The 16747-nt window shown below is 38.4% G+C and overlaps 1 protein-coding gene across 9 annotated transcripts in view; it reads left to right on the top strand.

The window, feature by feature from the left end:
• Positions 1-16747, top strand: part of LOC114852519 (protocadherin-9) — a 162274-nt gene that overhangs the window by 46090 nt on the left and 99437 nt on the right. The window contains exon 4 of one of the 9 annotated variants that reach the window (XM_029144992.3): positions 8871-15465. The exons of the other annotated variants lie outside the window; for them this stretch is intronic. Within the exon in view, the coding sequence (XP_029000825.1) occupies positions 8871-8996 (126 nt within the window). The 3' untranslated portion in view covers positions 8997-15465. Of the gene's footprint in view, positions 1-8870; positions 15466-16747 lie in introns of those variants that run through there. 9 annotated transcript variants of the gene reach the window in all.

Raw genomic sequence — 16747 nt, 5'->3', positions numbered from 1 at the left:
AAGATCCACATTAGACAGACAGACAGAGAAACCGACGTGTTAACACTCTCATTCCATGTACTGTACTTCTCTCTTTACTCTCGTGTCTTATGAAATACAGCAGACCGCTTATCAAGGAGCTATTGTTGCAGTTGCCCAGTGCAGTAAGACTGTACCTCTGATGATATCCCTTAGGATCGCCTTTTAATGTCCACAAAGATGCTCGTGGTTAATCTTTCTGTGTTTATACAATTTTATCAAAAGGAAAGCCCTCCAGTCATTGTAATAGATTGACTTATTTAAAGTTTGATGAGCGATGCCCACGGGTACAAGTGTTAACTCAGCATCTATTGTGAAAAAAGTATGTTATTTCAGTTTGTCATACTAGTGCAGATCCGAATTCAGTTCACTCTATTAACAATACATGCTTTGTCTTTATTAACTTGAGACATATTCCCTGAATGCATAACTGGTAGAAAGATCTGTAATATGATATACGAGACAGTCTATGTTTTGCGCTTCCCTAAAGCTTATAAGTCAATATTTGGACTTTGGCCTGATTTAATGAAGAGAATTTCTCAGAGATTTCTCCCAAGTTGTATTCAGCCTGCGATCTCTCCGGCTTTGTTAAAGCACTGTGCTGTTTGCTCATTGGGCCTCGCTGGGCTAAAGAAGCTTAAAGACAAATACACACACGTGCGCACACAGATACGCATATATGCTCACATGCCACCACAGAGGAGGCCTCTTTCTTCCAGCCCATGAGGGAATGATGACTCTCATTATCGCCTCAAAGCAAGATGGCCACAGTTCCTCTACTCAGCAGCCCTATTAAGTTACCAGACAGCTTTATTGTATTGGTGTTCAATAATTTCCTTTCCTCTGTCATTCCAAGTGCATAAGAGACTTGTTGTATAGTCAGAGAAAGCTTGGGAGAGTGGCGAACAATAATGTGAAAAGGCAAAGCTGCCTGAAAAATGATTCCCTCCTATGATTAGGGAATCTATTGGCTCTTATTTGTTAAAAGAGACACTTTACTCGTGTTCAAAAATTATGTGGATAAGAATCGAGGTTTGTGTGTATTATTAAAGCTAGTCACAACACAAAAACTGTAGGCTAAACGTATCAGGGATTACATTGAGAAAGTCACCTTGTAGACTTGTAACAATAAATCAATGAGACATCGTCGTCTCATTGATTTATTGTTTTTTTTCCACTTTGCGGCCCCTGGGCTCACGATGATCAGTATTATTTAATGCCATAGATCTAAAACCTGTCTGGAACACTCGAGGTTCCCACATTAAAATATTGACATACAGAATTATGTATACAGACCTGTCAATGCCTCATTTCACAACATTTTCTGAATTCTGCTTAAAGTATACAGTATGCGATGCCCTGTGAATATATTTTGGCTACAGTTCTAATGTAGGGTTAAAAAAAGAAGACAGATGTCATCAGTGACAAGTGCCCAGTGCTTGCATTTGGGATTCAAGAGCCATGAGTTTATCTTCAGGATGCTGGAGTCTAGCATCGTAGCATCTTGCAAATCATTTTGGTGCGTGTGCTCTTGATTTGGACAAATTGCTTTCATGTCACATAGACGTTTAGGGAAAGCTACACATGGTGTGTCTGTTTCTTACTCACACACCAAGTTTGTATTTGAGCTTCTAGGGGGAAGCAGGTAGAGCCATTCTCTGAGGTACTTGTGTGACATTAGGCACGGTGTCAAAGACAATCTGTGTAGGTATCACTGTGAAGGCTGAAAATAAGCTATTGACGTTACAGTTACAAGGTTTACACGTAGCGTAAGTGTATTACTTTTTAAAATGTACTTATTGACCAAGCTGGAAAATCACATTATCAAAATGCTACAGACACTTGGAGTTATTAATCTTGACAGTATTTAGGGTTGACTGTGATGGACTGCTAAATCACATTTGGGCATGAGCAGGGTGAGAGAGAAGACTTTGTGGGCTTGGAAATACAATACCAGCAATGCTACAGAAATACAACACAGGGTCTCATAAGATAGATGTAAACACAGCAGTAAAATTTAATTTGTTGGCCAAACATGGCAATTATCATTAAAGACAGCAATGTTTTAACTACAGAGTAATATACTGGTGTCATGTTGTCAATGCGTAAAGCAATAAAAGGCTTTGTCAAGACCTTTGGTGCATTTTAGTACTGTTACATGGCTAATGGGGGTATTTAGATACACAATAAGTATGATAGAAGTGCACTCAGCCGTTCTTTTACATTATCCTGGTTTGTGAGAAGCAGAAAGAAAACTGTTCAAAGTGAGAAACACCTCGTTATGGCATACTGTACTAACAGGGTTCTGCAAGTGTCAATCAAACCTACTCTACTACCGGACTCACTGAAGCTACACCCACCTACAGTACACTTTTAGTCTGCGTTCACTGTCGGTCAGAAGTCGTTTTTTTCGTATAGTCATAGATGAAATTCAATCAGTGTAGTAAGTCACTTCATGTCTACGGAGCCACAGTCCATAGTCTCCTCCTAAACTCTACATCTAGGTCATACGTAAGGACGTATGTCAGACGTTCCATTGTTATAACACTTTGGCCAAATGTACAATGCACCGGGAAAAACAAATAGTTACTGTAGTTTTGATTTGTTTCTTTTGCTAGTTCTTATACTGTAGTCTTATATCTTATTGTTGTAGGATCTGGAATTTTAACAATCAAAAGTAGTTACAGCATGTCGTGTTTATCCTCTTGTGTTTTCAGATGTTAGGTGCTTGATATCTCATTGTATCCCCTGCTGTTTAGGAAATAATAAACTAATCAGTATCATTTTGAACCACTAAAATAAAATCACTCCAAAGAAAATCCAAGTAAACAGATTATCAGTTACTATTTATTATCATGGCTTTTTCAGAAATAATATCTTTTGATCTTTTTTACAGCACAGTATGCAACACGCATCTGTTAACATTGCAAAAAGCGTTCTGTGGATGAAGTAAAAGAAAATAAATAAAAATCTGGACCTTAGCCTTTGTGCAAATATGCTATTTTCCACAACAAAGCTTTTTTGTTCAGATTTGGAAACTGCTACATGTTTTACAGGCTCTGTTGACAGGAAAACTTTAGTGTGAGATTCAACAGTGATCCTAAGAGAGGTGCAGTTGTCACTGCGTGTGTTTGCCGAGGAGGTGTCTCAATCAGGTACAGCAGAGAGAAATGCTCCGTGGACTGCAGAGTGGAGAAATGTGATAAAACCAGAGAGAGAAGGAAAGGCCCGGGGCAATCTTATTTCATATGAAAGCACTTCTGCTCTATTCTAAAATTCCAAATGATATTGCCTCTATACATTACTATGCTTCAATCAGCCTCTCTACTCGTGCACTTATTCTCTATTCACTATTAGAAACAGTAAATTTCATCTTATGGTATGGCCCAGAATACCACACCCAGGAGCTGAAAAAATTAAAATTATTTCCAGAAATTCTGCCTTGGGAAATTTTAAATTGTTTACATCCTGCAATTACTAAACAATACAAACCATTTCAAAAGCATTATAAGAAACATTTTGGTAGTTTTATATTTTGAAACCGCACACTTCCCTTTCTACTGCTTGTTCCTCTTGTGCTACCCCCTTATCATTTACCCTGCTTCTTATATTACACGGGTTTTGCTTTTACAACACAGAACTGAGCAATCAGGAAACCTACAAAATCAGGCCATTCATGGACACTCTTGTGAGAGATTTATGTATTGTGTTGGATACTGGAGACAGATGAGTAGTGTTCAGTCCATGAATGCGTAGATATTTATTTCAATTCAATTCAATTCAATTCAATTTTATTTATATAGCGCCAAATCACAACAAAGTTATTTCAAGGCACTTTACAAAGTAAGGTTTAAAACCTCACACAACTAAACCCAACAAATCCCACATACAGCAAGCATTTAATTTGACAGCAACAGTGGAGAGGAAAAACTCCCTCTCTAACGAGGAAGAAACCTCCAGCAGAACCAGACTGGATGTGGGCGGCCATCTGCCTCGACCGGTTGGGGTGAGAGGATAGAGAGATAGAAAAGCACAGCAACAGCAACAAGCAACAACAAGCAACAACAGAGCACAGGCAGGATGGTAGGACCAGGGACTGGATGCAGGCAGGATGGTTGGATCCGCAGCTGCCCATCACAGACACCAAACTTTGAGTCCAATGATACCTGTGGGTGAGGACAGAGAGGGAGAAAGAGTGGGGGTGGGGGGGGGAGAGAGGAGAGAAGCACAACTACTGGACAGAAAGAGACAAGGTTAGTTAAACATGGGACAATGATGGGAGGTTATGGGACAGAGGAGGTAGAAGGAAACAGAGGAGCTCAGTGTATAAATTAAGTCCCCCAGCAGTCTATGTCTATTGCAGCTTAACTAAGAGATGGTTCCTGTGACTAACAATAATTGCCAGTGACCTGAACCATCTCTAACTATAAGCTTTATCAAAAAGGAAGGTTTTAAGCCTAATCTTAAAGGTGGAGAGTGTGTCAGCTTCTCGAACCTGAAGAGGGAGCTGGTTCCAGAGGAGAGGAGCTTGGTAGCTAAAAGCTCTGCCCCCTGTTCTACATTTAAACACTCTAGGAACCACAAGTAGCCCAGCGCTCTGAGAACGAAGTGTTCTGCTGGGAGCATAAGGAACTATGAGGTCTTTAAGATAAGAAGGAGCTCTATCATTGAGTACTTTGTATGTGAGTAGGAGAATTTTAAATTCTATCCTACATTTTACAGGCAGCCAGTGCAGAGAAGCTAATGTAGGAGAAATGTGATCTCTCTTTCTAAGTCCTGTCAGAACTCTGGCTGCAGCATTTTGAATGAGCTGTAGGTTTTTTAAGGAGCTGTTAGGACATCCTATGAGTAAGGAGTTACAGTAGTCCAGCCTAGAGGTAACAAATGCATGGATCAGTTTCTCTGCATCGCTCTGAGAGAGGATGCTTCTGATTTTAACTATATTTCTAAGGTGGAAGTAGGCGGTTCTGGAGATTTGTTTAATGTATGATGTAAAAGAGAGATCCTGGTCAAACATGACACCAAGGTTCCTCACAGTAGAATCTGAAGCTAATGTTATGCCATCCAGGGTGGCTATCTGACTCAATAGTGTCTCTCTCAGATTTTTAGGCCCAACAATAAGAATCTCGGTTTTATCTGAGTTTAGTTGAAGGAAGTTTTGGGACATCCAGGATTTGATGTCTTTTAAACAACCCTGAATTTTGACTAGTTGATCTGTTTCATTTGGTTCCAAGGACATGTATAGCTGAGTATCATCTGCGTAAAAATGAAAATTAATAGAATGCTTTCTAATAATCTCACCTAGAGGAGACATGTATAAGCTAAACAGAATTGGACCCAGCACAGAACCCTGTGGAACTCCATAGCTAATCCTTGTGCGTGTGGAGAATTTATCATTAACATGAACAAACTGGAATCTGTTCAACAAATAGGATTTAAACCATCCCAATGCTGTTCCATTAATCCCGATTCTATGTTCTAGTGTCTGTAATAGAATGTGATGATCAATTGTATTGCGGGTTTATACCCTACACAGGAGTTTATTGTATATGTTGAAAGAAATTACATTTTTAAAAGTCACTATTTTGTGTTGAATTGAGAAGTGTAACATATTCAAATGTACGTGCATATCTCTAATAAAATCCTCCCTGAACTCATCAGGCAGTAGTGAAGCCAGGAGTAATGACAGCGACCTGGATTAAGCTGCAGTGCCTTTGTATGACACACTACTTACTCTTCTTTTCGTTCGACTTTCTCTGAAGGTCAGTTTGGCCATTAGCCTGATCAGCCTAACACTGCATGCCCCACCTCTCCACTCCAGTTCTTCTCATCTCCCCTCTCCTCACCTCTCCTCCGCTCCACGCGGTCTGAAGAGAGATGTGATGGGGCTAAATTTATCTTCAGCTACTAAAAGCTGAGATGTTAAAAGGGAACTCCTGCCAACTTGGTAACTTGCTGCTGATCGCGATCAACTTCACCTTTTGCGAGGCCTCTGAAAACAACATGTGCCCATTTGTCCTCTGTCCATCCGTCCATCCGTCTTTCTTTTTATCATCCTATTCAACGTGATCCACCCATTCCGTGTTTTATTAACAACAGAGCTGGTGGCTTGTGATAACTGGTCACTCCTCCAGGCGTCGAAAAGCAAGGACACTCTATTATCCTAGCTAGATGGATGGGTTGAAATATTGCCTGCAAGTGGTAGCGCCTGCCAAATCCTGCAGTCTTTAAACCCCTTTGTCTCTTACAGGGAAAAAAAAAAAAAACCTTAGCGAGAGGGCCAGGTTCTTAGAAAGGGATACACTTCTTTGAATACTCAGAGGACTCGGACGTACATACAGTACATGTGCAAAGTCACTCCAAAATACTCTGTGACTCTCCATTCAAGTGTATAAGCAAGTACACCTGAGATTCCCTTTTTATGCACTTATGTCTCAGACATATACTAGACAAAATTACATTTATGTATAATTGGCTACCATACTGTACAGGTAAACTGGTATTAATATAAGGATAAAGTAATGCTTTGACCGCATCAAACGTTTACCCATTGATATAATACATGCAATACAGCCCATTAGTGCGATTAGTGTTAGCGCTTTGAAAGTCATTGATCATGTACAGTATACTGTATGTAGGTACAGTAGGAGACGGGTTCGATTCCTTGTCTCGGTCACCAGGTGCATGCTTATGTGAGACAAACTCACATTGTATAAAAGAATGTGAATCTATACATGTAAGTATAATTTCATCAACTAATAAGCTGATCAGAGCATTATTACTTGTACCAAAATAGAACAAGTATAGTACATTGTCTATACCTAGTAAAAAATAACATTTGGTTACGAAGTATTAAGAAAAAGGAGAAAGAAAGAATGTAGTATACGTTCAAAATGATTAAGGTGTTATATGTAGACAGCCGGGCGGCCAGACAGCAGGGTCACATAATAATTAGTGTCCTAATTATCAGTGACCTTTACCACACAACAGTTACACACTTGTGTTACCCTCTGTGTCCCTGTCAATTCATTTAGGAATATGCTGCGTATTTGCAGCTGGCAAGTGTCAGGAGTTCATGCATCTTGAAATAAGCTGTGAGAAACAGCTGCTGTGTTTTAGGGTACTGTATGTGTGCTTCCACATTTTAATCCCCTGACAGCATAATCTGCTAGAATACGAATGACAAAAATACCATTTTCTTTGCTTCATGGGGATAGCGATACCGTTGTTGCCTGTGTATTGGTGGTTTTAAAGACTCAATGGAAGGACAGGCTTTTTTCCAGTAGACCCTTCGACACAGTGGGCACAGCAGGGGAAGCTGCAGAAGCAGGGACTAAACCAGAGCACCAAGTCTTACTGCACAAATGAGCCAGCTTTGTAGTCCACCATTAATCAAATGTTTAATGCATTTTCCCTTGTCTTTATATCACTAACACTTTCTTATTATTGAAAATGGAATGTCACGCTCCTTGTCACCCACACTCCACAACTCTCTGCAAAATGGCCCTCATTATTTTCGGTGCGTATTCTGCTGTCGTAGATAATGACTGGAGGACAGGTCTTGTTTATAATTACCATTGCATTTCCATCATTTCTCAAAGGCAAATGCGATGTTTGTGTTTAGTATCTCAAAGTCTATCTGTGAGCTGTTATTCTAAATAATAAACATTCCATGGCAAAGTGAAACAGCATGAAGATCTTACCCTGTAGGCAGGGAGTAGGTCAGGGTGGATGCATGAGCATACAAAGCATCTGAGTGCGACATAGGGGTTTGTATTTTCTCCCCCACCAGCAGTCATTGTGTAAATAATCGAGTAGGGCAGCGGATATAAAAGTAGTACTATGAGTTGTTTTTGGAATGCCTCTATAGCACTGTTGAGTGGTTTAAACTTGAACATTAACATGTACAAGTACAACATGTATTAGTTATACCACTCCTCTGTAAAAATAATCATAGTTTACTTTACTATTCCAGATGCAGCCTCCCCTTTAAGTGAACGATTCACATAAAATGTCCATCTGGCATTTCTCAGCAATGTTCTGCTATGAAGTTTATCACTGCCTCAAGGACTCCTTTTTACACGGCGTGCTCTTCGTCCACGCTTTTTTAATTGAATTAGGGAGCACTCAGTGTGGCATCTCTTTTATTGTTATCTTATAGGTGTACAAGGTTATTAAAGAGGGAAGCATGTTAAGTCATTTGTTATCCCTGGCATTCTAATAAACATGTTGGCTCTGAGCAAAGCCTGTAGGTTGTCTGTGCAGTTCAGATTGATACTGCTGCCATATCTGGAGCTGTACACCTCATTATCCTAAGAGGATGCTTAAGAAGAGATGAATCTGGGGGAGAATGGGAAGAAAAAAGCATAAGTGAGGGAAACTGTTCATAAAAGTACTTATTTTATAGCAAAGAGTAGTGGATTAATTTTAAACATGTGCATAAGTGAGCTGGTGTCAAACTGTCAAGAAAATAGTGAAATAATTCAGCTTTGCCACTGAGGGTACTGTACATACGGAATGTTTGAAATAACAGACATAGGAGAATACAGACCACATAAAACAAAGACATTTAACCTCATTGCCCCAATTATTCCCGACTGAGATCCACACTTATTTTGGTAACTTTCTTTTTTTTTAACTCAAGCACTGGTTCTTGACACATATAACCCCATGGGTGTTCTGTCAGGAAAGGCTTGATTTTACTAATTGGTACCAAAGCTGGTAATTGGAGCTGTGGAAACGAAAGGGAGAAACTGATGGCATGCTCTTGGGAAATATGTGTGTTTAACCTCATTTTCTACCTTTACTCATTGTTTTTTTTTTGTTTGCTTGTTTGTTTTTTATGTCTGCAGAAAGGACAACAGGACATCAAAACACATAGAGAAATAGAAGATGAACACCATACAGCAGTACATGTACAGTATTCATTGTACATGTACAGTAGATATGCTTTTTGTTTGTTTATACTTGAGTTTTAACTATGGCCAACAATGTACATTGCTCTACTCCTGAATATCGACCTTGTTTGTGAGCTATTTTGGACCTATATGAAATAATCTTGAAAAAACAACAACTCCGAATCAAGAAGGTCAGCTGCTTTGGTACCATTAGTTATTGCAAAAGGCATCACTCTCACTTCAGGTCTCGCTGTGTAAGCCTACTGATCATTCTCTTTGCTCTTAAATGCTATGTAGCACATGCATCCGTTGATGTCTCAGCCGTTTTATGCACTACACTATATTATTCATGTGGGTCTGTGGCAGATGCTGCGGTCCAGATTATTGCATCTTCAAATTACAATAATCCGAAGCATTCTTGGGTTAAGATGATATTTTTATGTTTTTTTAATTGCATTTACTGCAGCAATTGGCTTGTCCACTATATTTAATCTTTTCTAGCATATTTCGTAAGCGATTTCTGTGGGTTCACTGGCTGTGCTGTGCGTTTGTGCTACAGTGTATAGCTACATTTTCTTGCAGGGACCTAATCTGTAGATACTGTAGATTAGGCAGTAGCTCAAGCGGTGGAGCTATTTGCCACCAAACATATGGCTGGTTTGAATCCTGGCTTCCCTGTGTTATGTGCCGAAGTTTCCTTGGGCAAGACACTGAACCTGAAGTTGCCCCCGGTGTCAGCAGCTCTGTCACCGGTGTGTGAATGTGTGTGCTTGTATACAGTGTGTGAATGGGTGCATGTAATGCAGTGTTAAAGCGCTTTGAGTACCACTAGGCCAGGGGTTGGCAACCCAAAACTCCAGAGCCATTCGAATTACTGCCATTACTTTACGCGGAACCCCTCAACGAAACACCAAATCACAGTGGTGATTGTGGTGACAGGTTGATCTGGCTGCTACTGTTCAGACAAAAAAGTATGTCATATCTGTTGCATGATATGAGGTCACTAGTGAGCTCTCAGTGGTGCAGTGGTTAAGGCCATGAGTGTAACATTATTTTGCTGCGGTGACAACAGGATTGAATGCCGTTAATCTTTTGCTGATTTCACAGTATTTGAGAACATTCAACATTTGGGTTTAAACCTAAACAAGACTCAAAAGACAGCACGCAGAGGCTTAACATTTTATATTTTATTGACAGATTGTAGCAATTAACAACAGACTTATTCAGCCTCATTCTCTCCTAGCTACTTCCAGAACTAGAATACCAACAACGATCAAACTGCGTCAGGTTACGCCTTGTAAAACTGTAAAGACTGTTCAGATCATGTACAGAGGACAAAACATTTTCAAGGTATCAACGAGGACAGCTAACATACTTTTCTCTGCTTCAAACAGCTGTCAGTAACTAAGAGCAACCAATGCGCATTCGGAAGTCTGTCACCAGTCAATCTGGAAACGCGCCCACCTTTAAAACCGGCAGTAGTGAGGACACGTTAGACGTGTGAACCAAGGAGGAGCGCGACAGTGGCAGCTGCTGCGATGCAACGAAAAATTTAATTTTTACTAAATTTCAATTTATTTTTCCAAGCCACGCGGAGCCGCAGTATAAGGATGAAAGAACCGCGGGTTGCAGACCCCTGCACCAGGCTGAAAAGCACTGTACAAGTGCAGGGCCATAAATACACCACAAGTGCAAAAATCCAATGTTGGTTTAAAACAAAGACACAATAGTTTCTAGATACTGTTTTGACCTCCTAAATCGTGGATGATACAGTAACTGGACTGTCTGAATGGTCATTCCATCTCCACTGCCAGTCACATTGGCATCTTTAAGCCCCCTGTCAGTCTGAAATAGCAATGTAGGTGCACCTTAGGAAATACAGTGCAGTTTATAGCAAGAATTCATCACTAAAGAGAAACGGGACAAGCATATTGCAAAGAAGCGTCAGGTGTGAAATAGCAGAATTTGAGGACCATCCCTTTCTCGTTGCAGCGGCAGCTCTAGTTATTCTTTAGTGTTTGAGTTGCTCACTCTAACCCAATATGTTGTGACACTGACAACCACAACAACATTTTATTTATTTATTTTGTGTGTGATGTGAATTGGCACGCAGAGACGTACTGTCAGCTTGTACATATCACTGCTTGGTGAAACACAGCTATCTCCAAAATGTCAACTTTTCAGGAACTAAAAGACTGACTGACATGTTTTCGTTTTGGCCACAATGTTCCAGTTGATTGGGGGGGGGCTTTTCGAGTGTAAGAGCTTGGAGAGTTGCTAAAACCATGCAGTCCTTCAACCTTCTTCAAAATATCTATATCTTCCACATCTGCATCATCTGTAGTGTTTGTTGAATAACATGAGAAGACAATTACATTGGGCAAAATCTTGTTATATTGATGCCATTACTGTATACCTTTGCAGAGGCATTTATTTTTGTAGCCATGTGATCACGTGTCATCTTTCAAAACCTTCCAGTGACAGGATTCCCCCGTGAGCAGCACATGTGTCAGGAGCTTTTGGTGTGTTGCCCAGTAATGAGAACCCTTGCAGGTCAAATTAAGTCAAACCACAATTTCTTGATATGTGCATCATCTCCACATGAAGCTAGTGCAGTCAACATGTTGGAATGTGGCCAAAGCACACTGGAACATTTTCAAACGCTTGACCTGTTAAACTGGACCAGGACTCCAGGACTCCATGTGGGATGTCAAAATTCTTTTTTGTGTATTTTGTGGTCGAATCTGAAAAGAAATTTCAGATGTTCATAAGGATGGAATGGAGCCATTTTTCTGCTGAGGTCACAAATCAACCACGGTCTCACAGGTTCCTTACAGTACTTGTACATCATGAAGCAGTTAAACTATAAACTGAGAGCGTTGATGTCTTATTTATAAAGTAAATGAATTAACTGCAATCATAAACATTCACAGATGTAATCCACAAGCAGTCAGTTCTCATTAAGGTAAATTAATGTTGCAGTATGTGGCTACCACACACTTTACATATCACCATGTGACATACTGTAACTGCACGGTAATATCCTAATAGATAATGTTCCCTCCAAACATTGTTCACATGGTACTATACCCATACAGTGATATAACTGTGATATAACAATACACAGTTTATGACTGTGTATTGTTATATCTTTCTCCAACAGCAGTTTTGGCATACCATTATCTTATGTGGTAATGAAGTTGATGATGTGGAAACTGCATGTACATGTACTGTATATTATATATGTATTATATTGCTCATAGATGAGCATGTCAGGTAAATATTTACAGTGAAGAATTAGCTTAGTAGAACTTTTGCTATTTGAAACTGTCAAATCCGATTTTCTAATGCACTGCCATTTGTTCAACTGATTGCATGGTGATTAGACTGCAAATCCAAAACAAACAAAACATTGTATTATTGTAGAAGTTTAACCAATGATTTCTAACTAACTTTAGAATTTCCATTAGGAGAAATGAACCTTCTATTAAATATGTATTTTTGAAAGTCTGTGTAATGAGCTAATCTTTCTGCACACTTTATCCCATTAGTTGTCTGTATAATGCACTCAAAATATTACATATACTGTAATTTCCTTCATATGATATATTATATATTGCATGTTAGAACTTGTATATTAGTAATTCCCTCGATTTGGTTGTTTGGGGTGTTTGTAGAGCAGCAATTATGGAACGCTGACTATGTTTAACATGCCATGTTAGTAAACTGAGCTGTGTTGATATTGTTTAGTAGTTTACCTAAGGGGCAGGATTATATATAAACATACTGAAAAAAAAGATTAATTATGTGTACTTATGTTTTTTTTGTTGTCTTTTGTGCAGATTGGTATTTCAACACCTAATCATACTGTGTGACTTTATTCCCACAGTCTCCTTCCTATTAATAAATGCACATTCGTACACACCAAGCTCACAACTGTCAGTAATTCAGGGTAAATCAAACACTCCTGAGACCTACAAAACAAATTCTGCTCACAATATGAACAGAGTTCAGTGATGAATAATAAATGAAAAGGGTAAAGAATTAAACTAAGGTGTGGGGGTTAAATTAATAAATAAACGGGCTCATATATATTTATAAATATAGAAATAAGAAGTTAATTCTCCTGTGGTCAGCCTCTATAGACCTTGTGGTCTTTGAAGGCATCATTAGCTGGTTTTATCAGCGCATTGACCCTAAAACTAGTACCTGAGGGGCCTGACTGTAGTGGTGCAGACATGAGTATATGAGTCTTGGATGGATGAAATAAGACTTTGAAGTGGATTTTCTATTTGAAGGATTATACATCGGGGATTTTGATTCATGCCCATTTTTGGTCCTCGAGGCTATACGCTTGTGTGGGTGGAAAGAGTAGTCGTTCACAAAATGATTATTGTATTTGTTTATTTCTTCAAGTAAAACAATGTTACCTAGTGAACGTTTTGGTTTTTGGTTCATTTGAATTGGTTCCTCTTTTAATGACTCTTTGTGGGAGTAGGGAACCACAGAGAACTATAACTACTGTATGAATAGGGGAATTTCTTTCCCTTCAAATCCTCTCAAGACCTGTGTTTGTAATGTTTTACACAAATAAAGCAAAGATTTAGGGTCACAAGATAACAAGAGTGCCTGAAGCTAGGGCAAATGCAGAGTAATATATTACGGCCTCCAAATCCATTAAACCAGACCATTTGTTCCTCTTTGTTGATTGTATCAGAAATTGGAGGTATAAATACCATACAATAAAGCTGATTGTTTCAATACAGATACAAATCTCATAACATAATCATCTGTATGTCATGTGGATTGCCCTAATCCATGAGTATGTGGTCATGACCTAGTTCAATATGAAAATTTTGTAAATACTCTATACTTGATAATCCGTCTTTCAGCTTTGATTGATGACCTATTTCAAGAAAAAAAAAAAATTTGAGCTTCATCCTTTATATCAAAACAAAGAAAAATGTTTACAGTGCTGCATACTGTATATCAACAGATCATGCTGCAATGCATGGCAAGCTCTTAATTTCCCTGTATAATTTCTACAACAATAGGGTCTTTGTATGATTGTGCACTATTTTGGTTTACTCACACAGTGGAGGAGTTATTGTTTCCCATTTGTTAATGCCGTTTTTCCTGCAGGAATACTGTCTTTGAGGTAATCTGTTTGGTTCGGTTCAAGCACCATTCTCCGGGGAGAGCGCCGAACTTTTAAAATGTAATTTTCCTCTTACCACCCTTGAATAGTCTTACTATGGCAGTTCTAACCTTGAGCCGTCAAAACAGATAAATCCTCACCGATTGTATTCTGATTAGATTATCCGCCTAATCTGCAACACATGCATGGAACTGCAGGCAGTGGAAATACCACTTTTGCAAGGCAACGCTAATGCAATAATAGCGGGATGGTAATACATGCTGGCAGATAGCGATGATACCAGGGAAAAACAATATTAATGGAGCACTGATCCAACAGCTAACAATAACCCAATTTATTACACAGGAAGCTGACTTCGCTGGATCTGCTTTACCTTATAACAACCTTTACAGCAACTCTGGCACTTTTTTACTTTTACTGTGTACAGTACTTTCAGTTTTGATGGAGCCATACGCTTACACCCGTATACTCAAGTTGAATCAAAGATATTACTTTTTTAATGGCCCAGGAACTCTCTGGGATTTACAGTTCTAAATATTGCTGACATACAGCTTTCATTAGACAGTGTTGTGGGCTGTTATGTTGTAGTGCACACATTTAATAAAGTAAAACACATAAATCCATGTACTGTTCAAAAATTTTATGAAACTCAGTTGTAGTTTCTCGAAAAGGCTGAAGAAGAACTCTTTCTATTGATTACCATTCAACCTTTGCATAATTGTTGCGTAAAGAAATGTTTACATTTACAGTTTACTGATCTATTCGCCAAAGCAACATGAACACAGTTACATAGTCGTCCATATGACCGAACTACAGTATAGTAAAGTAGGCTTTATTAATTTACACTGTCTACACTGTCTGTGGTGGTTGCGTGCACACTGTCTATGTCTATGCACCCTGGCAAACATTAATAAGTGTGAGTGTATGTTTTCCTTGACTGATAGATGTGCCTCTGTTCTGTATTTTGTAGGCACTAGCAGACAATCTCTGTTTTTTGCCTTTGATTAAGGATATCTGCGGTACAATTTTGACACCTGCCGCTGCTGAGCACCACTCAGCTGTAAAAAGTTCACTAAAATAAGTGTTTTGATCTGGGATATGGCAGCTATTAAGGCTTGAAATTCTAGACTCTGGCAGTAATTCACAGCTTTGCTTTTTGATGGATTTGAAAAGAATTATAATGAATAGGATTTGATTTGTTATATTTAGAGGTTTTTCAACCTATCTGTGCAACAAAATAATTCTTGTGGAGCCTCCTAATTATTTTAGTCCAAAATACCAGTTGTTAAATATGAAACGGTTCATCTGACATATGCATTGATGCGTTTGATTTTAAATACAACAATCCCACTGTAATCCAGTTTGAGTGGATTTTGCAACAACCAGTTGGAAGACCAGTGTTAACTGTAAAATATGATTTTCCAATGTAATTCAAAAAATTAAAAACAAATGATAATGTCATTTTAATTTATTATCAAGGCTTGCCAGCCAGAAGGACTGACAGCACAGGACTATGCCTCTGTTTAAATAAACGTTCTTTTAAATTAGCATATTAAGGGATGCAAATATTAAAATTAAACACACACACACACACACACACACACACACACACACACACACACACACATATATATATATATATATATATATATATATATATATATATATATATATATATATATATATATATATATATATATATATGCTTTTTCTAGGGCTGCTGCATGATGTTGTAAAGTATCCAACTGCAGCTCATTCAGTCTTTCATTCATGGCAAAGCTAAGCAGTCCAACTTCTCTGAGATTTTCTTCTATTGATTGAATGAGTGCTTTTGTGAACAATGCCGTTCGCCACAAAAATGCATTCACACGATGCCAAATAACTTTGCTTAAAAGCTGTTTATCTGTGTGAAGTCAATCCAGTTTGTAAGCGATGGACCATCATTCAAAATGCTCCACACAATAAAAGAAAATCAGCAAACAATGGCTGTTCTGGTGCTGTTACAATAAAGTATTATTTGTTACTGTGATGAAGCCATAAATGGCGATGAATGACTGAGTGACTTTTTTGAAACAGCTTCAGGTTACAGTAATAAACTGTGTTTTAATGGTCTGAGACTGAGTTATAATAGTATGCAGTATTACAGGAAATCTGTCCACATCTGTTTTTGTAAAATCTTGTGGTCCATTAACATGACCACTCTTTAATTTATTTTCCCTTTTGATTAGCATTATCTGTCTTTATGTAAAAGTTGCTTTGTTTGGGCGAAAATTAGTTTCTATTTTTCTACTTACTATTAGTAAAGTGCAGGCACTATACAATAGTTGTGAATTTATTTCATAATTATTTAAATGTGTCCAAATGAAAGTCAAATTTATTATTTTAACAGACTGCTATTGTATTGCGTTAAAAATAAAAAAAAAATGCCTGCAAAAAGTAATGTTTCTGCACACACAATGAAAACATATGTTGTGATGGAGTATTGTAGATGATTGTGGCCGGCTGGTTATGTAAACTGACGGAGGTGCTTATGTCTATTCAGACTACAGCCTACAATTTTTAATTGGCCAGTAAGTGTATATTTATGCAGGTTATGTGCATTTTGATTGTCATTACTGGAAAAAATGACAATCTAGAGAATTTCTTGGGGCACATACAGTAACATGAATATCAG

This window comes from Betta splendens, chromosome 3 (assembly GCF_900634795.4).
Source record: "Betta splendens chromosome 3, fBetSpl5.4, whole genome shotgun sequence".
Classification (NCBI taxonomy): domain Eukaryota; kingdom Metazoa; phylum Chordata; class Actinopteri; order Anabantiformes; family Osphronemidae; genus Betta; species Betta splendens.
Note: the sequence above shows the minus strand (reverse complement) of the source record. Positions and strands in the feature narration are given on the sequence as shown.